This window comes from Saimiri boliviensis, chromosome 8 (assembly GCF_048565385.1).
Source record: "Saimiri boliviensis isolate mSaiBol1 chromosome 8, mSaiBol1.pri, whole genome shotgun sequence".
NCBI classification, from domain to species: domain Eukaryota; kingdom Metazoa; phylum Chordata; class Mammalia; order Primates; family Cebidae; genus Saimiri; species Saimiri boliviensis.
In genome coordinates this window covers 103,969,581-103,994,581 of record NC_133456.1, presented here as the reverse complement: position 1 = coordinate 103,994,581, position 25,001 = coordinate 103,969,581, and the positions used below count along the sequence as shown (strand labels likewise).

The 25,001-nt window shown below is 41.8% G+C and overlaps 2 protein-coding genes across 2 annotated transcripts in view; both read left to right on the top strand.

Moving 5' to 3' along the window:
* The window catches only part of TMEM236 (transmembrane protein 236), a 48,048-nt gene extending 45,605 nt beyond the window's left edge, over positions 1-2,443 (top strand). Inside the window, exon 4 of the mRNA XM_003930643.3 lies at positions 376-2,443. Within this exon, the coding sequence (XP_003930692.1) occupies positions 376-959 (584 nt within the window). The 3' untranslated portion in view covers positions 960-2,443. The remainder of the gene's footprint in view (positions 1-375) is intronic.
* Positions 2,444-12,315: 9,872 nt separating this feature from the next.
* MRC1 (mannose receptor C-type 1) overlaps positions 12,316-25,001 on the top strand; it is a 105,131-nt gene continuing 92,445 nt past the window's right edge. The window contains exon 1 of the mRNA XM_003930644.4: positions 12,316-12,632. Within this exon, the coding sequence (XP_003930693.1) occupies positions 12,572-12,632 (61 nt within the window). The 5' untranslated portion in view covers positions 12,316-12,571. The remainder of the gene's footprint in view (positions 12,633-25,001) is intronic.

Sequence of the window (25,001 nt, the reverse complement as noted above, 5' to 3'; positions counted from 1 at the left end):
CTGAATCCAGGAAAATACCAAGACACCAAGAGCCTTCTCTACCTCTGAGTTCTTTCACTGTGCTATTTCAGTGTTATCTTGGAGTTCCATGGGTAAAATCAGCCTCAAATAATAGAATATGGGGGGAGGGAGAGCATCAGGTTAATTAGGTAATGCGTGCGGGGCTTAATATCTAGGTGACGGGTTGACAGGTGCAGCAAGCCACCATGGCACACATTTGCCTGTGTAACAAACCTGCACGTCCTGTGCACGTACCCTGGAACTTAAAATAAATTAAGTGAAGAAAAAAAAGAATATGGAGAATTCCACCATTAAATGGAATTTTAAATTTGAAAAACGTTTGAACTAAAATGTAAATAAATCTGTTTATTGCAGGTAGTCAAAATGGACACATCTATTCAACCTCTTTGCAACAAATAAAAACTGTGACAGAGCAAGTGAGGCAAAGTCCAGACAACGCTGCATCTCCCCAGGCAACCGGCAGCACTCAGGTGTCCCAGCCATCAGGAGCCAGGACGCAGAGCCAGGTGTCTGTGTTCATGGGGCCCCAGGAGCCCTCCTGTGACTCGGGAATTCTGAGAACCATGTCCCGGGGAGATGACCGGGCAGAGATAGTCTTATGGAGCTTTCTCCTGTGGTCTGACACGATAGAAATGGTGCGTGTGGCTGGTCACTCCAATGTGTACAAGTCAAGCTGGCTATACCCAGTCTACATTTTCAGTTTTATTTCTCTCCTTCGAATTACATTCACTCCCCAAAACCCTCTTCTCAATTCCCTGGGCATCCTGCTGCAAGATTTACCATTTGTTTTTGTTAGACTTGCTTTAATCATTGCGCTTGGGACCATCACACCTGTACTGGGCCTGTGTAAAAATGTCCTCGTGACTCTCTCTTATATTTACTTCAATTACGTAACCAGACTCAGGTCTTTTTCTGCCTTTGAAATGTCTCCATTTTAAAAAGAAAATGGGATCGAGTAAGACCTCTTTGTGATACCTGTGTGTACATTTGTAATCCTTTTTTTCTTGGGGTGTACATTTTTGCATTATAAAAGAAATAACTAGATTGTAGAGAATAAGCCATTTTTACTAACTCTAGCATATCAGTTTTTTTTTACATATACAAATGGTGCTAAATTTAAGCAAAGTTATATTTTTTAGACGTTGGCTCTCAGGTATTTCTAGAAAATGTTAGTTGTTAATTTTAGTTAGCTATGTATACTGAGGTCCCCAACCCACGGACCATGGTCCTGGTACTGGTTCGTGGTCTGTTAGGAATCAGGCCTCACAGCACCAGGTGAGCCTCAAACTGAGCATTCCTGCTGAGCTCCGCCTCCTGTCAGGTTAGCAGTGGCATTTGATTCTCATAGGAGCTCAAACCCTGCTGTGAACTGTGTATGTGAGAGATCTAGGTTGTGCTCCTTATGAGAATCTAATGCTTGATGATCTGAGGTTGAACAGTTTCATCCGAGAACCATCCCCCACCCACCCCCACTTCCACCCCCAGTCATGGAAAGATTGTCTTCCGCAAAACTGGTCCCTGGTGCCAGAAAGGTTGGGGGCCACTGAGGTATATCACACTTTTTCTAAGAATACTCTTCAGTAGAGCCCTTTTAAAAACTAAGAACCCTTTTTTATCAAGTTAGCCCAAGAATAAGATTTTTATCTTTTATATAAATTAGAGAGCATTATATGAATTGATTGATTAAATTTAGTTTTTAAAAAACACACCTGAAGTTATTGAATCATTTTTAGATTATACTTTTTAAAAATGTAAAAATTGTAGTTTTAGAGGTTCCTTCAAACATGGAATTATATTCTTTTTTTTTTTTTTTGAGATGGAGTTTCGCTCTTGTTCCCCAGGCTGGGGTGCAATGGCGCGATCTTGGCTCACCACAACCTCCACCTCCTGGGTTCAGGCAATTCTCCTGTCTCAGCCTCCTGAGTAGCTGGGATTACAGGCACGCGCCACCATGCCCAGCTAATTTTTTTTATTTTTAGTAGAGATGGGGTTTCACCATGTTGACCAGGATGGTCTCGATCTCTTGACCTCGTGATCCACCCGCCTCGGCCTCCCAAAGTGCTGGGATTACAGGCTTGAGCCACCGCACCTGGCCTGGAATTATATTCTTTATTCCACTGTGGCAAGGGACTTTTATTTAATAAATTGATTTCAGCATAAAAGTCAATGCACTTTAATAGATATTTGACTGAGTTTAAGGTCTAGCTGTTTTGCCAGTACTGAAGTACTAATATGAGTGTTGTTTAGTATAATGAAGTCAAGGTACATCAGTAATACCAAGATCAAGTTTCATAATAAAAAGCCATAAAGTGAAGACAGAGATTTCAAAGTAAAAGAATATTTTATTTGTGGAATTTGATATTGTGATAAATAATCATGTACAAGCCCTGTTTAAAATAAAAAATTCAGCTTACAAATATAATAGCCAGTGTATCAGTGTCTTGTGTGATACTATATCATGAATATATTGATGTTATGAAATCATTAGCTACAAAGTCATGCAATCTGCTTTCACCCTGTTGGGACACTCTCTGATATTCCCAGTCAATGCTGTTCATTTGATGGAAATTTCCTGGTGCTAGAGAGATTTGTGAGAGGCTTATGTATGCAAGAGTAGTGGTTTATATGGTCAGTTTCTTCAATGATCTGTGGTAACAAATAGCTTGAGAATGCGACATGTGGCCGGGTGTGGTGGCTCACGCGTGTAACCCCAGCACTTTGGAAGGTCAAGGCAGGTGGATCACTGGAGTCCAGGAGTCTGAGACGAGCCTGGGCAACATAGAGAGACCCCACCTCTACAAAAAATACAAGAATTAGCTGGGTGTGGTGATATGCACCTATAGTCCCAGCTACTTAGGAGGCTGAGGCAGGAGGATTGCTTGAGCCTAGGAGATCGAGGCTGCAGTGAGCTATGATCATGCCACTGCACTCCAGCCTGGGCGACAGAGTGACACCCATCTAAGAAAAAATAAAAGAGAATTTGACCTTGTGTTATTCTACACTTCACCAAATACCCCACCCCTGCCACTCTGTCTCCCTTTCCCTGTGTTTTAGGATTTTTGTCACACTGTTAGAGAAGATCTGCTCACAGTTGTTAAAAGCTTACCTTCCAGCTTTCTGATTTGAGGTAGGTGCTTTGACCTCTGTGGGCCTCCGTTTCCACATCTAAAAGATGAACATAATACTGGTACTACATTAATAAGGTTAGGAGGATTAAAGGGTGAGGAATCCCCTGAGCACATTATCTGGCAGATGGCAAAGCACACTATCTGATAAATGTTAAGCACTGGATTGGTAACAAGTCTCCAAGAAACAAGTATCTCAATGCATTTTTAGAAATTCCCTGTTTTTTCCTTCTCTGTGTCCCTGCTCGCCCTCCGGGAATTATCATTTAAACCTTGCATTTGTGAAAAATAATACAATCTTAAGGTTAGTTCAGACTCTACTTTTTCATTGAGCAGTATTGTGTTCAAAAGTGATCAATCTGCTGAATGTATAGATTAAAATGGACACAAGCCTCTGTTCATTGGACTTTTGAGTGTCTCTCTGAGTTCCCATAGAATCTGAATTACAGCATTTTATTCATACTTACATTATGTGTTTACTTTTCTGAATGTCCTGTTCATCTTTAAATTCCTTAAAGAAAAGCCTGAAAGCATCTTGTTTAACAATGCATCTGTCTCCTCATCAACCACCCTGCAGGTGCTTACCAGACTTATAACTTTAAAAAATTGTAACACAAGGCGTGGTGCAGTGGCTCACACAGTGATTCCAACACTTTGGAAGGCCTTGGCAGGCAGATCTCTTGAGGTCAGGAGTTTGAGACCAGCCTTGCCAACATGGTGAAACCCCATCTCTACTAGAAATACAAAAATTAGCCAGGGGTGGTGGCACACACCTGTAGTCTCAGCTACTCAGGAGGCTGAGGCAAGAGAATCGTTTGAACCCAGGAGGTGAAGGTTGCAGTAAGCCAAGATCGTGCCACTGCACTCCAGTCTGTTGACAGAGCGAGACTGCCTCAAAAAAAAAAAAAAAAAAAGTTGCTTATACTCCATAGAAGATATAGTATATAATAGAAGAAAAAAAAATGAAATGGTTAAAGACATTTTGTTTCACAAAGGGGCTATTTTTACATGATAATTAAAATTCTATGTTTAAGCAAATCTCTTGTTGGGATGTCTGTTTCATTATGAGAGGGTGCATTTGTGTTAGGGTTCTCTAGAGGAACAGGACTGACAGGAGAGATGGATATATGAAAGGGAGCGTATCAAGGAGGACTGCCTCACACGATCACAAGGTGAAGTCCCACAACAGGCCATCTGCAAGCTGAGGAGCAGGCAGCCAGTCCGAGTCCCAAAACCTCAAAAACGTGGAAGCCGACAGTGCAGCCTTCAGTCTGTGGCCAAAGGACCAAGAGCCCCTGGCAAACCACTGCTGTAAGTCCAAGAGTCCAAAAGCTGAACAACTTGGAGTCCGATGTTCGACGGCAGAAAGCATCCAACACAGGAGAAAGAGGAAGGCAGGAAGGCTCAGCCAGTCAAGTCCCCCCACGTTCCTCTGCCTGCTTTTATCCTAGCTGCGCTGCCAGCTGATTAGATGGTGCCCACCCAGATTGAGGGTGGCTCTGCCTCTCCCCATCCACTGACTCAAATGTTAATCTCCTTTGGCAATACCCTCACAGACACACCCAGGAACAATACTTTGTATCCTTCAATCCAATCAAGTTGACACTCCGCGTGAACCATCCCAGCCTTTACACAATTTTCAGCTTCCTAGTGGCCTGTCTCACATCCACCTTCTGTGCTCTGTAATAATCGGATCCAAACACACATATGGTAGAGTCAGCAGGTGAGAAAACAGAGAAACAGCTATGTATACCTGCCCACATAGAGACACTGAGAACCTGATCCAACTGCATTAGAAGGGCGTTTCCAGTCTGTACAAGGTGACATTAATGAATGAAATCTAAATCACACAGCGCCCCTTCAGGTGGAACAATGCACAGCCTCTACATCCCTGAGTACCAGTGATTAATAGTTTTACTAACGTATTTGTATTAACAATTGATTATTTATAAGAACTTTTACATATATTACCGTATCTATTCTAAAGATTACATTTTGGACATTTCATTAATTTAATCATTTGACAAATTTGATAGTCTGTTAGAGGGTAGGTATGTTTTTTTTATGAATGACTTATTCAAGAAAATGCGTTGGTAAAACTGGCAAGATTATTTTAAAAAGCAGTTTAGTCTTAAACATAAATTGATTTTATATGAATTTGAGGATATTTACTAAAGTAACACTTGCTATGAAAGTTTGCATTTATATATACACAAATCTTAATTTTCTAAGATATGCCTATTTTTAATAAGACTTTATTTTAACATAATTATTCTTACACTGAAATGGAAATAATGGATTTTTAAGGAATACCTTCTTTCTCTACAAAACTTTTTTCTTTTAAGTATTTCACTCAGATGCCTTAGAAGTATTCCAGGATATTTGAGTGAATAAATAGAAAATTTGCATTTCAAATTGCTAAAAATTACATATAACCTTACACAGTTAGGGTTGTTCTGAAGAATCAGCCCAACAGTTTTGTGTCTTGTTTTCCATTGGTAAAGTATATGTCAATTTCAGATTACAAATATATGTTTAATCTTATTCTAAAAATTGTTTCAAAAATTAAATGGTTCAAATAGCCTTCTAATTAAATTACTTTGTAAAATTTAATATATTAAAATGATATGTGCCAAGACAAACAGAACCAAATGAAACAGAGTATTGGTTATAGAAATACAAAACTCATAGGTCCTTCAAATAGCATAAATCTACACATTGTAGATTACAATATATTTATTATCTGAAGACAATTACAATTAGAGCCTAATTTTATGTAAGTAATTGAATGCAAACAAATTGGATTGCTATGATATAGTCATTTTCTATTAAACTGTAAATGCATTGTAGATATTTTGCTGTATTTTGATAAGGATTGAAAACTGTGAGATATAAGATCTAAATTTTTAAATTTTTACTCAGCTGTATTGTATCTTTTTTTTCCTTCTGGCTAAGTAGAAATTACCTTGATAAGATTTGAGTAAATTTGTTCATTAAAAGATAGGCTTACTGAAAAACACCATTTCTAAATGGCTTACCAGTTTTATCTGTAAGAAATGATGTAACAGGTTATGAAAAAATTTGCCCAGCTAATTTTCTTGGAACTATTTCAGAGCAAAGTTCATCTTACATGAAACTGAGTGGGTAGGAGGTGGCTGATGTTTGAGAAAGTCTAGGAGGAAATGACATAGTTCAGTGATTGCCTTGCCAATAAAAAAATAAGGGTTTCCTTTATCTTTTAGCTTGAAGAAAGGACTAGTTAAAAATAACCACCGTCATCAATAGCTAACCAAAATTCAGAACCAGAACTTAATAGAAGGGTATAGATGGCATGGCATGAGTTGGATTTAAAGAAAAATGTGGTAAAGGATACATAAGACAATTATTATTACAGTCATTTTAACTGTACAATTCAATAGCTTTAAATATGTTCACCATGTTGTTTAACTATCACCACTCTCTATTTCCAGAACTTTCCATCATCTAAAGGACTCTTGTGCCTGTTAAACAATATTCTCAATTGTCTACCTCCCCACCCCTTAGTAAACTCTTTTCTTCCTAGCTCTATGAATTTACTTATTCTGTGTACCTCACATAAGTGGAATCACATGATATTGTTATGTTTGGCTTATTTCACTTAGCAATATGTTGAAGCATTGTACATACAGCAGGTATCAGGATTCCTTTTTATGGCTGTATAATATTCCACTGTATATACATACTACATTTGTTTATCTGCTAACAGATAACTGAGTTGCTTCCACTTTTTGGCTATCATAAATAATACTTCTTTGAACATTGTTGTACAAATATCTGTTTAAGTCCCTATTTTCAGTTCTTCTGGGTATATACTAGAAGTTGAATTGGCAGTCATATGATAATTTTATGTGTAACTTTGTGAGGCATTGCCAAGCTGTTTCCCACAATGGCTAGACCATGTTACATTCCTACCAGCAATGCCTGAGGGTTCCAATTTCTCATATTCTCACCTCCACGTGTTATTCTCTGTTTCTTTCTTTTAATAATAACAATTCTTTTGGGTGCGAAACTGTATCTCATTGTGATTTTGATTTACGTTTTCCTAATGACATTGAGTGTCTTTACACGTGCTTATTGGCCACTTGCGTATCTTCTTTGGAGAAACGTCTACTCAGGCCCACTGATCATTTTGTATTTGGTTTTGTTGTTGTTAGTGAGTTGTAGTTGTTAATATATTCTGAATATTCATTCCTTATCAGATATGTGATTTGCAAATGTTTTCTATTTTGTGCTGTCTTTTCACTTTCCAGATAGTGTTCTTTGATGCACACCGTTTTTTTTTTTATTGTGATAAAGGCCTATTTATCTACTTTTCTGTTGCTTGTGCTTTTGGTATTGTATCCAAGAAATCATTGTTAAATCCAATGTTGTGAAGATTTTCTTTCCTGATGTTGTCTTCTAAGAGTTTTATAGTTTTTAGCTCTTAGGTTTAGGCGTTTGATCCATTTTGGGTTAATTTTTTTATTTGGTGTAAGAGTCCAATTTCATTCTTTTGCCTGTGGATGGCAAGTTTTCACAGCACCATTTATTGAAAATGCTGGTATTTCCTCATTGAATGCTTTAGGTACCTTGTTGGAAATCAACTGCCCATGTGGGTTTATTTCTGGCCTCTCTATTCTATTCCACTGGCTTATATGGCTATCCTTATGCCAGTACCACACTGTTTAGATTACTGTTGTTTTGTAGTGAGATCTGAAATCAGGAAGTGTGAATTCTTCAACTCATTGTTTTTCAAAATTGTCTTGGCTGTGCGAAATTCCATATGAGCTTTAGGATGGAATTTATTTCTGCAAAAAAAAAAAAAAACTGTTGCAATTTTGATAGGGATTGCATGAGTCTATAGATTATATTGGATAATATTGACATCTTAACAATATTATTAAGTCTTCTTTTTCATGAACACAGGGTATCTTTCCATTTATTTAGGTCTTTCTCTTTCAGCAACATTTGTAGTTTTTAGTGGACAAGTCTTTTGTCTATGTAGTTAAATTTATTCCTAAGTATTTTATTCTTTTTGATCCTATTGCAAATAGAATTGTTTTCTTAATTTTATTTTCAGATTGTTCATTACAAGTATATCAAAATACAACTGATTTTTATGTTTTGATTTTATGTCCTGCAACTTTGTTGAATTTATTAGCTCTACTGTTGTGTGTGTGTGTGTGTGTGTGTGTGTTGGAAGCTTTAGGACATCCTACATTTAAAATCAGGCCATCTGTGTAAGAGATAATTTCACTTCTTCCTTTTTATCTTGAATGCTTTTATTCTTTCTTTTTCTTTTCTAGAGCCTCTAGCTAGGACTTCCAGTACTAGGTTGAAGAGAAGTGATGAAAGCAAATAAAAGCACCAATCAGAACACGCAGTCCTGACATTTGGAGGACTAAATCCTTGTTGCCCGGCCTGGCCTCAGCAGGCTGTGCTGGGTATGTAGGCTGCTTCCCTGACAGCTGCCTGGCACAGCCATGACAACAGGGAGAGGCTGAAATTCACTGAAATGTACCAGCCTCTTTATCAAGCTGTTTCTTGGATGCTCGAAGTTTTGACTAGGCCCTTGAGTTCCAAAATACAGATGGTCCTGGACTTCGGATTGTTAGACATAATGATTTTTCAACTTTACAATGATGTGAAAGTAGAAGTGGTACATTCAGTAGAAACCACATTTCGAAGACCATACACCCGTGCTGCTTCTCACTTTTAGTACCGTATGCAATAAGTTACATGAGCTACTCAACCCTGTGTTATAAAATAGGCTTGTGTTAGATGATTTTGAAACACAATTGTTCACTTACGACCCTCCCAGGCATGTGGCTTGCTCCTTTGGTGCCCTCCTGCTCAAACCCTTCCGGGGAGCAGGCAGCATGCAATGGGCAGGTGCAGAGGCTGTGGGGAGTGCTTTTGGGCTCCGGCCCCACGGCTGGCATCTAGGACTCCTGAAGCCCAACTGAGCATTTGTTACAATGTGCTGTTTTAGCTATGCCGTGGGCAGGCAGCTTGTGTTAGTCGGCTCAATAGACCTTCTGCCTTATCACCAAGGACGAGGAGCCGGTGTGACAGCCTGAGTTGTTGCCCAGTGTACCGGAAGAATCAGATCCCATGTGGGCTGAGGTTGAGCGGTTGAGAGCAAGGAACGTTGAGTGCAAGGTTTTATTGAACGGCGGAGGTAGCTCTCAGCGAGATGGATGGGGAGCCAGAAGTGGAGAATGGGATGGGAAGGCGGTCTTCCCCTGGAGTCAGGCAGGCGGACTCTTCTCTGACCGCCCCCAGCCAAATGCCCCTTGCTGTCCAGATGTCCTTCTCTCTTTCTCTGCTGTGCTACCCCACTGCTCTCCACCACTCTGTTCCTCCGCTCCTTTTGATGTTCATGGTTTTTTGTTGTTGTTGTTGTTGTTTGAGACTGAGGCTTGCTCTGTCAGCCAGGCTGGAGTACAGTGGCTCGATCTCGGCTCACTGCAATCTCTGTCTCCCGGGTTCAAGCGATTTTCCTGGACTACAGGCGTGTACCACCATGCCAGGCTGATTTTTTGGATTTTAGTAAAGACGAGGTTTCACCGTGTTTGCCAGGATGGTTTCGATATCCTGACCCTGTGATCACCTGCCTCAGCCTCCCAAAGTGCTGGGATTACAGGCATGAGCCATGGCACCCAGCCAGAGGTCTCAGGTTTCTATGGGCCCAAGATGTGGGGTGTGGTGGGCCAGAGTGGTCTTGGAAATGTAACATTTGGGCGTGAAAACAGGAGTGCCTGTTCTCACTTAGGCCCGTGGGCAGGGGCCTGAGGGTGGAGCCCTTGCCAGGGATCCCGCCCTTCACTACCTAGCACTTCCCTGCCTCCTGTCTATATCAATTTTGCCCAATTAGAGGCTAATGTAAGTGTTCTGAGCGCATTTAAGATAGGCTACGCTAAGTGGTGATGTTTGGTGGGTCAGCTGTAGTAAGTGCAGTTTTGACTTAGCAGATTTCAACTCACAATGGGGTTATCAGGGTCTAACTCCATCTTGAGTAGAGGAGCATCCGCAGTTACTTCAGACAGTTCCTGCCCGTCTGATGGCTGCTTAGAAGGAGGGATGAATTCCTGGAGCTTCCTACACCACCATCTTCTGTGACATCCTGTCCCCAAGATTTAGATTTACTTTTTGCCCTGGTGGCCTCTTCTAGCCTGATAAATCTTTGTTTCAACAAGGTCAAGGTCATGGGGTAACTTCTTTGTGGGGTGGTTGGCTGCATTTTGTTTAAACTTCACAGATTTTACTATTGATCCTAATTTTTAATTTCACTAATGTGATATACACACCTACAAAATAAAAAAATAAAAATTAAAAAAAAAAAAAAAAAAAAAACCCTGGGCCAGGTGTGGTGGCTCATGCCTATAATCCCAGCACTTTCAGAGGCCAAGGCAGGCAGATCACTTGAGGTCAGGGGTTTGAGACCAGCCTGGCTAACACGGTGAAACCCCATCTCTAGTAAAAGTGCGAAAAAATAGCCGAGCATCCTGGCGTGTGCCTGTAATCCCAGCTACCCGAGAGCTGAGGCAGGAGAATTGCTTGAACCCAGGAGGCAGAGGTTGCAGTGAGCCCAGATTGAACCACTGCACCCCAGCTTGAGCTACAGAGCAAGACTCTGTCTCAAAATAAAAAACCAAACCAACCCCAACAAAACCCTGAATGTGATTAATACATAATTCAATTGTATTTGCTTCTGAATTTTATATAAATTTAAATTAGGCAGTCACTTTTTGTATATAATTTATTTATATTTGAAAGCCACAAATGACCTATTTAAACTACCTTTTTCATAACTCAGTGCAACAATGTCTTAGAAACATTTTTGTTTTCTCTGTTCTGTTCTTTAACCAACATTTTTTTTCAGTCAGGTCCAGGCTTAGTGAAAAAGAAACACTGGTCCTCTGTCCTCCACTTTCACGATCTTTTTTCCTCCGGTTAGAATAATCTCAAATTTACAATGTTAAAATCAATCAGTTAGAGAACTATATCACATTTTTATTAGGATGCAAAGTTTTTTACTTATCACAAAGAGGATGAATGTGGAGGCTTTCTATTTGAAGATAAAACTATTCATTAAAAATGTTTAAAAATTACAATGTTTCTGGTGGCTTCTTTCTGAGTTACTAACGCACTCTAGTTATGGTTTGGCCAGCTAATCATTAATTTCTTCTTTAAAATGTTCTAAATTCATGTTTTACTTTTGGAAAATAACAACAGAGATGTTTGAGGGGTTATTTTCTGCTTACTGAAAGATCTAGGAACGTGTTTTATTCTAAAGAAAGAATTCCACTTGCCCTTTAAATGAATATATACCTTTTGACCAAACAACCAGATTTTATTTATTTATTTATTTATTTATTTATTTATTTATTTATTTATTTATTTTCTGATGGAGTTTCACACCTGTCGCCCAGGCTGGAGTGCAGTGGTGAGATCTCGGCTCACAGCAACCTCTGCCTCCCGGGTTCAAGACATTGCACCTGGCCAGATTTTCTTTTTCTAGAAAGGGAACCTTCTTAAACTTGAAGAGGACCACGGTGGTTGAGGCTAGGCAGCAAGGCTTTACTGCAAATCCTTTACTGCAAATCCTCCTGTTTTCTTTTTCCTTTTTTGGCTTTCTGAAGAACTTTCTAGAAAAAGGTTTCTAGAACTTTCTCCCTCCTGGCCTGATAGTCCCTCTTAGGCGTAACCTCCCTTTCACTTTTCTTCTACCTGGAGGAAATGAAGTTCCATGGGAACTTTCTCGTGAAACTTTCCAAGAGAAAAACAGAAAGGTTCTATGCACTGAATGTGAATGAGGGGGATGAGCTTCAACTCCGAAGTGAGTGTTTCCAGCCTAAAACTGTCCTTTCCGGGGCCCGCTGTGGCTGTCACTTCAGAGTAGAGGTTGTCTGCGGAGAGACCCCTGACTCAGCTGCTGCCCGGGTCAAGCTCCGTCTCTGGCACAGGTAATGGCCTGCAGCTTGGTCTCCACCCAGTCCTATCTGAGCAGGCCAGAGCTCCCAGGCTGTTTCAGTTCTCTCCTTCCGGACTCCTCGCGATCACCATCACCCTCTCTCCTCCCCACCCCGTCACCCCTCTCCCACACGTGTCCCTTTCTCCTCTTCCTCTGCGTCTGCTTTTCTCAGAAGTTAGCTTACAAAGCAAAGTTGTAACTTTGAATTCCTGTTTTTCCAGTCATCCTCATGTGACAGGATGTCTCCTGAGTGGAGGCTTTCCCTAAATTCAGGAGCCCTTTAAAAAGGAGGGCTTCCTCTGTGATTCTTTTCAGCTGGGCAGCTCTGAGAACTTGGATCAGGTGGAGGTGCAATCAGGGAGACTCCTTGTTTTGCTGCTTTGATGCGTCCTCCTCTCCCTCTGAGGAAGGAAAGGATAAACCCTGAGCCATGAGGCTACCTCTGCTCCTGGTTTTTGCCTCTGTCATTCCGGGTGCTGTTCAGCTACTGGGTAAGTCTGCTCTGCGGCAGGGGGCTTTCTGATTTGGGGGGCTGGAACCGCACCTTTCTCTCCTGGGTTACTGTGATGGTTTCCTTCCAACACCTTTGCGAGGAGGACACGCAGCTCACCTGCACCACGCAGCCCTGGGCTAAGCCTGCTGCCTTCACCTGGCGGCCAGGCATGGAGGCCTGGAGCCGGAGGAGGGAGGAGGACGTGTCTCAGGTCTCCGTTGCTGCGTGACCTGGAGCCCTGCAGACCCTCAGTCTCCTCCTGACTGCTCTCATCGCTCATTGTTCCTTCCCTGTTTTCTTCGTGCAGAAACTTCCTGCTCTGTGGTTTACTCTTTCTGGTTTTCAACTCACAGTGTTTCTCTCTCATCACCAACAAATGCCTGCGGAGTGTCTTTGGCTGGAAGGAGGGCAGCCCTGGTGTCGCCCCTCATCTTTAGGTCCAAGGATATAATCACAGATCATCACCCCCCAAGTGATTCTAAGCAGTTTCACGCTCATTGTCTTTTTTTTTTTTTCTGCTAGGATCATTCATACACTTGATCATTGGAAAGTTCATCCTTATCTGTATTCTAGACTGTTCAAACTGCCGCATAAGCAGATCGATTCCTGTTTTTCTTCTTTTTTCCGGAGATTAGAGATTACTCATTAGGAACAGCTCCAGAGTTTTTCACATTTTCGAACACATTCTCCAGTCTGTCTTTTCTAATTCTCTAGACTCAGTTGCTTAAACTTCAGGATGGGAGTGCCTTGGGGGATTTTCATTCCTAGTTCTATTTGGAGATGCTATGGAAGAGATTTCAAATTTGATTTTCTGGTTTCCAATCCCCCTTTATTTCTATGAAATCAACAAACACTTGCAGAATGTGGTTTGTGCCTATGACCTACTCTATGCACTGATGTGATGGTGGGCAGGAAGTTTCCTAGGAAGAGAGTATTTTACTACCGCAAAGGTTAAATCGTAATAAGCATTGAGTAGTAGTGATGAGAAAAACCCAAGTGAAGGCTTTGTGGTTTACACCCTGTCTCACTCACCAGCTTTGCGACCTCGGGCAGGCGACTTTCTTTGTGCTTTAGATTCCATGTCTATAAAATGGAGAGGATAATATTATTTGCCCTCATCAGTTCTTGTGGCGATTCAATGAGTAACAATACGTGAAATGTTTAGAACAGAATATAACCCATGGTAAGTGCCTTACAACTGTTAGCTATTAAAATCAGTGGCAGAAAAGTAGTATAAAAAAAGACCCAATAAAAACAATAGATGAAATTAATTTAATTTTTATTTTTGAGACAGACTCTCACTCCGTCACCCACGCTAGAGTGCAGTGGCATGATCCTGGCTCACTGCAACTTCAGTCTCCTGAGTTCAAGCGATTCTCATGCCTTAGCCTCTGAAGTAGCTGGGATTGCAGACATGCACCACCATGCCCAGCTGATTTTTGTATTTTAACAGAGATGGCGTTTCACCATGTTGGCCAGGCTGGTCTCGAACTCCTGACCTCAAGCCATCTGCCTTCCTCAGCTTCCCACAGGACTGGGATTATAAGCATGAGCCACAGTGCCCAGCCTTGATTTTATTAATATATTTTACTTCACTCAGTAACTTGGAAATATCACTTAACATTTAATCTATTTGGGATAATTTCCCATTCATTTCTCAAAATTAACTCTTCGATATCTGGGGTGTATTGTATACTTACAGCGCATCGCAGTTCACACCAGTGTCATGTTAAGTGTGCCGTGGTCACATGAGGCAACTGGCTATCATGTTGGGGACACAGATATGTTGCTGAATTTTCTTTCTGTTTTTTTTTTTTTTTTTTAGTTGTATTTAAACTTTGTATTTTTATTTTTTTTATTTGGAGACGGAGTCTCCAGCCTGTCACCAGGCTGGAGCACAGTGGCACAGTCTCGTCTCTCTACAACCTCCACCTCCTGGGTTCAAGTGATTCTTCCGCCTCAGCCTCCCGAGTAGCTGGGACTACAGGCGTGTGCCAAAAGCCTGGCTAATTTTTGTATTTTTAGTAGAGATGGGGTTTCACCATGTTGGCCAGGCGTGAGCCACGATGCCCAGCCTAAACTTTTTATTTTTATTTTATTATCTTTTTAAATTGTACTTTAGGTTATGGGGTACATGTGCAGATCATGCGGGATTGTTGCATTGGCACACACATGGCAATGCGGTTTGCTGCCTGCATCCCCCCCCTCCCCCCGTCACCTACATCTGGCAGTTCTCCCCATGTTATTCCTCTCCGACCTCCCCACCCCGCTGCTGTCTCTCCCTTGGCCCTTCACAACAGACGCCAGTGTGTGATGCTCTTCCCCTGTGTCCATGTGTTCTCATTGTTCAACACCCGCCTATGAGTGAGAACATGCGGTATTTGATTTTCTGCTCTTGTGTCAGTTTGCTGAGAATGATAGTTTCCAGATTCAACCATGTCCCTACAAAGGACATGAACTCGTCGTTTTTTATGGCTGCATAGTATTCCATGGTGTATATGTGCCACATTTTCCTTGTCTAGTCTATTGCCGATGGGCATTTGGGTTGATTCCAGGTCTTTGCTATTGTAAACAGTGCCACAATGAACATACGTGTGCATGTGTCTTTGTAATAGAATGATTTATAATCCCCTGGGTGTATACCGAATTTTCTTTAAATGGACTCAGTAATGCTTCTAGTGAGAATGTTTGCTGGTTTACTCTGGAGTATTTCCCTCTTCCCGACAGCAGGATGCCCTCCTCTGACTAATGTCTTCCTCTTCATAGGCACAGATACCAGGGAGGGAAGGGGGATGCTGAAGATGTGTTTACTTGGAGAATAAACAAAGAAACAAAAAATTCAAGGGAGCCCCTTCCAGATTTTTTTTCACCGGAAAGTTTGTAATTTGTGTTGTTTTTTGAGATGGGTTTCACTCTGTCACCCAGGCTGGAGTGCTGTGGTATGATCAAGGCTCACTGCAGCCTTGACATGCGAGCTCCTGCCATCCTCCCACCTCAGCCCGCTCCCAACTCCCCAGCAGCTGGAACTTCAGGCATGAGCTACCATGCCAGGCTAATTAAAATAAAAAAGCTTTATTTGTTTGTTACTTTTGTTTTATAGAGACAGGGCCTCACTATCTTGCTCAGGCCCATCTCAAATTTCTGGGCTCTGGTTATCCTCCCACCTTGGCCTCCCAGAGTACAGGATTATAGATGCGAGCCATCACACCCAGCCTGTAACTCTTATTTTATCTCTTCTTGGCCCAAGAAGTGTGTGATTAGAGGAATCTGTGTAAAGGCAGAGCACCTGCTTAGCCACAGGTTAAAGGTATGTGAAGCCTCATGGCTTCTCCCCTTGCTTCCTGCCCAGTAGAAAACCCATGGGAAGGTCCCCCTACTTGCGATTGGTTTATTTATTTTCAACTCACAACCCTTCCTTCCACCTTTGGGAGAACATCCCACAGCATTGGCACCATAAGTCTCTGTGGACAGCTGCCAACAGATGGGCTGGTTCTACCTGGAGGGGTCCAGAAGGCTAGAGGGTAGCAGGGCTGGCTTCTCACTCTTCCTCCTGTTGTTCTTGCTGTGGTGTCTTTTTAGCCCTCAGCACCAACGTTTAGAGCTCAGTTGAGTTATAATCACTGTAGATGTACCGTGAGAGCCAGTGGAACACAGAGGTTACACCACAGCTAAGACATTTAACTTGGAAATGGGAGGGTTTAGCTCACAGGTAGTGGTGTATTGGTAAACTTAACTACTGGTTCCAAGAAAGAAAATAAAGAAAGCACTGATTTGATTTATGATGTTTACTGATTTCCGTATCGTAAATATTCCCACCATGGTTGATTTCAAACTACCGACTTGATACCACTGGGGGCAGAGTTGGAAGAGATGCCAATGGGAGGCTCTTACTAGCTGCTGCCATAGGGCCCAGGTCAATATGGAGCCTTTCTAGGCTCTGGGAAGGCAGTTCAAACAGCAGGCCAGGTGTCATGCAAAGCCTAGAACATCTGCAAAAAATGAAAATGAGAGACGTCTTGGTGGACAGAGAAGACTTAGAATCATGAAGCATTAAAGCAAGAAAGAACTCGGAAATGATGCGTCATTGACACCATCATTTTATAGGTGAAGCACAGGCTCAGGGAGGTAAAATGTCCAGAAGGTGACTGGAGAGCAGGTAGAAGTAGATCCAGGCCTCTGCCCAGCAGCTTGTACTTTTCCACCTCTGCTTAGATTTCTTGCTGTGTTATGAGATCAAGTAAGTGCAAATTACGTTATTCCTGTTGCCATCTGTGGGGCTTACATTTGGCTGGAAGGGATTCTGTGTTTCTGACATTGACTTCACACTAAAGGTATAATCCTGATACACCTCTATTTCACTTCCCTCATTGAAATGCTGAGAAAGATCATTATTATCATGTAATTATCATAGTAGTGGTTTTCACAATCACTCTGGAAAACTTTGATTCAAGTAAAATCATGATTCTTCAATATATTTATTTTTTCACAAAACTGAATTAAGTGGGAGAAAAATACAAGGACCTTTCTCCTTTTTAAATTTGTACTCCATCTTTCTCAGTGTTTTTATCTAGAAGGCTGAGCTAACTTTTTTATATAAAGCAGATGGGAAGGTGTCACTGTGTACCTTTCCCTAGGTGAGAAAGCTGAAACTCTGAAGATGAAGGAGCTTGCAAAAGTCAGGTTGCCGGTAAGGACCAGAGCTAGCTCTTCATTATGCTCTTCAGACTCTGAAGCTAAGAAGTAGACATAATTTACTAGCTGGAGTGTGTTGATCAGGGAAGATATAAATGTGGTTCAAATAACACTATGTTCCAAGAAGGACTTAGATCCCTTTTTCTGTATCAATTTTTTTTTAAGACTTTTCACTTCAGGAGGGAAAACGAGGGAATTAGTATTGATCAAGCGTGCATTATATGCAAATGATATGCTGGGGGCTTTACATAAATGATCTCATTTAGAAGTTTATGGTGGCTTTACCAGACAGCATGATTACCCCTACTTTACAGATGAGGAAGTGGAGGCTAGCATGGCAAGTACTACTAAGGCAACATGGCTAAAAAATGGCGGAACCAGGATTTGATTGAAAGTCTATCAGCCCCTAAGAACATAACACTCTGCACCATGCTACCAGCTTCCTGGGGCTGGAAACCCGGGGATTTGGGGTTCTCTGTCCTTCTGTCCCTTTTTTTTTTTTGAGACGGAGTCTTGCTCTCTTGCCCAGGCTGGAGTGCAATGGTGTGATCTTGGCTCACTGCAGCCTCTGCTTCCTGATTTCGAGTGATTCTCCTGCCTTAGCCTCCGGAGTAGCTGGGATTATAGGCTTGCACCACCATGCCCCTCTCATTTTTGTATTTTTAGTAGAGATGGGTTTCGTCATGCTGGCCAGGCTGGTCTCGAACTCCTGACCTCCATTGATCCACCTGCCTTGCCCTCCCAAAATGCTGGGATTACAGGCGTGTGCTACTGTGCCTGGCTGGTCCCCCTTTCTAGACTGCTGTGACAGTTCTCCACTCTCATTTCATCCTATTCTGAAACATCTCACACTGTACGACTGATTTTGCCAAGTTAACAGTAATAATAATAAGGAACATGTATTAAGCAATTCCTGTGTTGGGAACTCTTCTAAGCACTTTATTTAGATGATCTCATTTCATTCTCACGACGATGAGGAGCTCCTGCTATTTCCCCCTTTATTTTACAGACGGGGAAATGGAAGCACAGAGTAGTGTTGAACTTGGCCAAAGTCACACAGCCAGTGAGCAGCGGAATATGTTACCTGGGAGCCAAACCCTAGAGCTCTGATTATGTCATGATCAGACTGGCGTGATACATACATGAGGTGAACTAATGAGTTAGTGGGGCTCTGCGTGGAAGAAGAAAGACCCGTGTAGCACCAGCTTCTTACCTAGTAAAAGGTGTTATTTATTTATCTTTAGGAGTATCTGGGGAGGCTGAAGACATAGGAGTGAGAGGAGAAACTAGCTGGTGGAGAGGTAGGAGGATTCAGAATCCAGGGCACAGGTAGGGCGGTCAGCAGGAGGAAGGAAGCCTCTTCTACCGACAAGGGAGTGAATGACCCCAGTAAGGTGTGCATATTTGTATCTTTAAGGAGGTAGGAGGGAAGTTGGAAGAGTTTCTTGGCCTCTGTTCTCTCCTTGCAGTCAGACTCACTTGGGGTTCATGTTTTGTATTTTTCCAAATGACCAAATGCAATCACTTAAATCAACATATTCCCTGAATATTTTGGGTATGAATGAAGGATCAGAGTGACAAATGAGGTAATTCTCCATTTTTTTCTTCCGTTCAACATTCCTTTCTCTCTCTCTCTCTCTCTCTCTCTCTTTTTTTTTGAAACGATGCCTCGCTCTGTTACCCAGGCTGGAGTGCAGTGATGTGATCTCGGCTCACTGCAACATTCGCCATGTGGGTTCAAGTGATTCTCCTGCCTCAATCTCGACTGTAGCTGGGATTACAGGCATGTGCCATAATAGTGGCTCATTTTTGTATTTTTAGTAGAGATGGGGTTTTGCCATGTTGGCCAGGCTGGTCTCGAACTCCTGACCTCAGGTGATCCTCTTGCCCTGGCCTCTTGTTTAACATTTTTAAGCTTAAACTCTGACTGACAGCCCTCAGCTGCCCTCAGCACCTGGCACAGCTTCTTGAATGGACTAGGTGCAGGGTAAATATTCATTTTTCACGTAATTTGGGGTCTTTGGGGAAAACATATGCACCTTTATTTAACTGAGGCTGGTGAACGTATTTCTTAGTTTGGGTTCCCTAAGAAGCTGTCCTTGGACAGTTGCACTCTGGCTTGAGGGCAAGTTAGTTTATTTGGGAAGTGAGTCCAGGAAACACTGGCAGGGGAATGGGGAAGTGAGAGAGAAAGGGAAGGTGTGTGGGCAGCCAGTGACAGCTGTGGGCAATGGAGCTTCAGAGCTCTGGGTGATGGTGTGGAATGGGTGCCTCAAACTCATCCCATCCAAGGTGCAAGAGATTTAGAGCCTCCAGCAGTTCTCCTTGGTCTGTGATAAAGGCCTCCTTGTACAGGACATTAATTTTCTGACCCATCTAATTTGTGCCACGTTGCAGCCTGGAGGGCTCTGATAGCCAAGAAAAGCCCCCAGGCCAGAACACGTGGTGCTGCCATTTGAAGTGGGGCTTGCGTGCCCCACTCAGCGCAGGCCGAGGAGAAACAGTGCAGTGCTGGTGGCATCTGCTACAGCTCCTTGCTGCTTTTCCTCTTCTCCGGCTTCTCTGTCTTCCAGAAGTTAGTGTCTTTTATGTTTTAATGTCAGCATTTTATTTGCTGATGGAAAAATCTAAAAATGTAGAAGAAAATGTAGCGCATTGTACTTATATCCCCAAACAAGCACCTTTAATAACCTAATTTTCTTTGCTAGTAGGCTTGGGAATTTAATGACTTGCTCAGTGCTGTGGTATAATTTTAAAAACGCTTAAAAGAAAATCCAGGCCAGTCGCAGTGGCTCACACCTGTAATCCCAGCCCTTTGAGAGGCCGAGGCAGGTGAATCACTTGAGATCAGGAGTTCGACACCAGCCTGGCCAACATGGTAAAACCCTGTCTCTACTAAAAATAGAAAAATTATGCGGGTTTCATGGCAGATGCCTGTAGTCCCAGCTACTCAAGAGGCTGAGGCATGAGAATTGCTTGAATCTCAGGGGAAGAGGTTGCAGCGAGCTGAGATTGTGCCTTTGTATTCCAGCGTGGGTAAAAGAGTGAGACTCTGTCTCAAGAAAAGAAAAGAAAATCTACCCCTAGGCTACTGGATGTTTAGTCTTCGATCATTTTTAACCTGAGATATTGGGTTAAAACTTACTGCTTCTTTACTACATGTATTTTGATATTTTTTGCCCTCGATATTTTTGCCCCTGAGTTAACTACAGCAGAGAGTGCTCAGTGTGGCTGAAAACTTCCCTCTTTCGTTTGTCTTTGTATTCTCATTTGCATAGTGTCTAGCATGTGGTCAATGTCTGTCAAATATTTGTTGAAAATTAATGTGAGATTAGTAAGATCAAGTTAGGATGGAAGGAGAATTGTTGAAATTCTGGAAATAAATTTCTGATGTGTAAGCATTAAAAAAAAGAAACTCACATATTAGATACCACAAATGAGATTGCAGAGAAATGAAAACAGCAACCTAGCTGTGTCCATCCGTTAGTCTTTGCCAAATTTCTGTTACAAAAACATAATTAGTATGGACAAAAATAGGGTGTTTATAAATGTTAGTGTGTTTAATACTGGTAAAAATGTCACAAGCTGTCTTTTGGCCAACATCTTGAGTATGTCTTCAGAGGAAAAAGTATGACATTTTAAATCAGACATGTTGCAGGGAAGATGTTAAAGCAAAACTTCATGCTGATTACTTGGGGAGAAGAATAGCGCACTATGAACTTATCACCATAGGGTGATAATTTTACATTCCCTTGTATTGTTTGGCAAAGCCAATATCAAACTTAACACTGCTTCCCAAAGGCAGAAGATAAATAAAGGAAACAAGAATAGATAAGGAGGTATTGAAATAGAACCTTTTCATTTCTAAGTACTCTTTTCGTAAGTATACACATTTCTAAATTGCTCTTCAGTAAAAATAAGCTTTTGGGGGAAAAATATTCAATACACATGTAATCATTAATCTATTATTAAATAAATAATTTGTCTGGATTACTGGTCAAGATGCTTCCAATTTAGTAAATACTTTCATTCATTCAACTAATTATTTATTGAGAGATTATTTATACTCCCCAAAGAGAGACTGCAGCTCTAAATCAGAAAGATCAAGCTTCCCTTCTCATGAAATTTACATTCTAGTAGAGGAATATGGACAGAACGCAAGTAAACAAATTAAAGGGCCAGGCAAGGTGTCTCACGCCTGTAATCCCAGCACTCTGGGAGGCCGAGGTGGACGGATCACCTGAGGTCAGGAGATCAAGACCATCCTGGCCAACACGGTGCAACCCTGTTTCAAAACAAAAGCACAAACAAACAAAACAAATTAAAGAAGAATAATATATTTTAAGAGGGTTATGGATATTATATGGTAAATAAAAGAATAAAAATAAAAGAATAAAATAAGTTAGGATGGTTAGCCTGCTAAGATGTTGACCCTTGGCTGGGCATGGTGGCTCGCGTCTGTAGTCCTGGCACTTTGGGAGGCTGAGGGGGGCAGATTACTTGAGGTCAGGAGTTCAAGACCACCCTGGCCCACACGGTGAAGTTTCATCTCTAGTAAAAATACAAAAATTAGCTGTGTGTGATGGCGTGCACCTGTAATCCCAGCTACTCGGGAGGCTGAGGCAGGAGAATTATTTGAACTCAGGAGGTGAAAGTTGCAGTGAGCCAAGATGGCACCACTGCACTCCAGCCTGGGTGACAGAGCAAGGTTCTGTCTCAAAAAGAAAAGAAAAGAAAAGAAAAGAAAAGTTGACACTTGAGCTGTGACCTTTGTGAACCTCCCAAGAAGAAGGAACTCAAAGCATGAAGTTACTAATGTGGAAGTGAGCCTGGAGGGTTTGAGGACCTGAAGGGTGTATAGTTGGTGGTGAGGGCAGACAGGTCACTGGTCTGAATCATGTCTTTTGTAATAGGCAATAATATAGAAGCTTGATGTATTTTTCCTGGGTACTCTGGTATCCTTTTGCAGGGTTTGAGTTGTTGCGGACTTGTGGTTAGAAACCCAATCTCCTTCCCACCCCGAAAACCTCTCCGTAAAGGTAGATGAGAAAGAAAACATTTTATTATTCAGTGAGCATTCACCCACAATGTGGTGTACATCATAGACGATCTGCAATAGTGATGGTGAGAACAGAAAGAAAACTCACTCTTTTAGGGAGCTCAGGGAAGACCACCTATTACATTAGGTAGGTTTTGCAATTTGGCATCAGGTGATAAGTCAGGCCTGGCTCCTCCCAGAAAATTGGGAGATCAGGTGTTATCTTTTTTGATGATTCCATTTTCAAGACAGGAAGACTAGAGCCGGCCCATGGTGGCTTGATTTGGGGTGGTAAAAATGGAGTTGGAGAAAAGAGAATGAATTAGGGTATGTGTAAGAGAGTTCTGTGTGTGTGTATACACGGAAAGGGGAGAGAAGGGGGTGGTAAGAGACAGTTATTTAAGAACTTGGCTCACACGTTTGTAGAAGCTGGCAAGTCCAAACCCTGCAAGGGTAGAGGGGTGGGGGGAAACTCAGGAGAGAGTTGATATTGTGGTTTGAGTCTAAAGCAGCCTAGAGCTGGGTAAGGTGGCCCATGCCTATAATCTCAGCACTTTGGAAGGTTGAAGTGGGAGAAGCACTTGAGCCCAGGAGTCTGAGACCAACCTAGGCAACAAAGTGAGACTTTTGTCTCTACTAAAAATAAAAATATTAGCTGGGCATGGTGGCACAGGTCTGTAGTCCCAGCTCCTCGGGAGGCTGAGGTGGGAGGATCGCTTGAGCCCAGAATTCAAGGCTGCAGTGAGCTGTGATTGCACCACTTCACTCCAACTTGGGCGATGGAGCAGGACCCTGTCTCAAAAACAAATGAACAAACAAAAACAAAAATAAAGCAGTCCAGAGGCAGAATGCCTTCTTTGGGGAATTCCCCCCTCTCCTTGCTCAGTTTTTTCCTTAAGACCGTCACCTGATTGGATGAGGTCCACCACATTGAGACCTGTGAGCCAATTTACTCGAAGTTGGCTGATTAAAATGATTATCTCATCTTTAAAAAAATCACCTTCATAGCAATATCTAGTCTGGTGCTTGATCAGATATCTGAGTGCCAGGACCCAGCCATGCTGACACATAAAATTAACCACTGTAGTGTATTTTGGAGCCAGTAGATTTCTCTACTGCAAAAACAAGCTGAAAATCCAGGAATACTTCTAGGTTTTTAGCTTATGGATTTTGGGGGATGGTGGTGCCAAGAATGAGAAAGAAGTTTGGATGTTACTCATTAAATGCTGTCTTACTTAGAGTGAAATTAAGATGGATTGCAGATAAAAAGTAGGCATGTAAAGGTCAAATAAGCACAAAAACATTGGAAGGAGGAACACCATTCATAAAGAATTTTGAACGCCTTGTCTTTTTTTTTTTTTTTTTTTTTTTTTTTTTTTTTTTTTTGAGACGGAATCTTGCCCTGTTGCCCAGGCTGGAGTACAATGGTGTGACCTTGGCTCACTGCAACCTCTGTCTCCTGGGTTCGATTCTCCTGCCACAGCCTCCCGAGTAGCTGGGATTACAGCTACTTTTTTGTATCTTTAGTAGAGACGGGATTTCACCATGTTGGCTAGGCTGGTCTCAAACTCCTGACCTCGTGAGCCACCCTCCTCGGCCTCCCAAAGTGCTGCGATTATAGATGTGAGCCACTGACACCAGCCTTGAATGCCTTCTTTTAAAAAACTGGTTAGCAACTGGTGAATTGACTGAATTTGACCAGTTAATAAAACCGTTGTTTGACAACACAATGAAAATTGCCAAAGTATAAGGTGGAAGATATGTTTATTATTTTTAACAATGAGGTGTTACTAAGCAAAGCTATCTGAAAAGTGAAAGATAAGTTCAGGGTAAAAAAAAAAGTAGGTGAAATAACACAAACAAATTACCTTAAATTTAGAGGCTGGTACAGTTGAGCTTACAAATATCTATGGCAACATTTTTAGAGTTCATTACATTTTGAGATTAGAGAAGCCAATTTACTTTTGCATAAAGTGAATGATCATAGTCACTGTTTTTTTAAAAAAACTATTTTTATTTTCCTATTTCCTGTGTTTCATTGTGAGCACAACCCTATATCATAAAAATTCTCATTTTATTGCCAAGGCAGAAAATTACTCATTTTGTCCCACTAGCGTACAAGCAGTTACAAGATGAGATCAAGTGTGGAAAGAAGCTGAGCTAAACAGGAGGAGATTGGAACGGGTATTGTGTCTTCAGTGGACAGATGTCAACTTCACAGAAGCCAGTGAAGGCAGGTGTCTGGGTCCAGGCTTTATTGAGTTCCGATTCCATGAAATCAAAGCAGTGCGAAGGAGAAACCCTGCAAAGAAGCCCAGGCAGAGGTTTGAAGTTGCGAAGAACTAGGAACGCAGGTAGGATAGAGGCAGGAGGTCTGGAGTGAGTGTGGACAAGAGCATATCAGGAGAAAATAACCTTTTGAGGCAAACATTTATTGGAAGCTTTAAGTTTATGGGTCTAGAACTGATCTCAGAGTGTAAGTGGTGTTGACCTCACTGAGGCATTCAGAACAGGAAATAGAATACGGCTTGTGAGAATGCTTCGGAAACGCTGAAGGATTCTACTAGTGGCATGATTGTAACTTTGTTTGATTTCACTGGAATTATTTAATTAAAAATAATGAGCTCATTTAGTCAG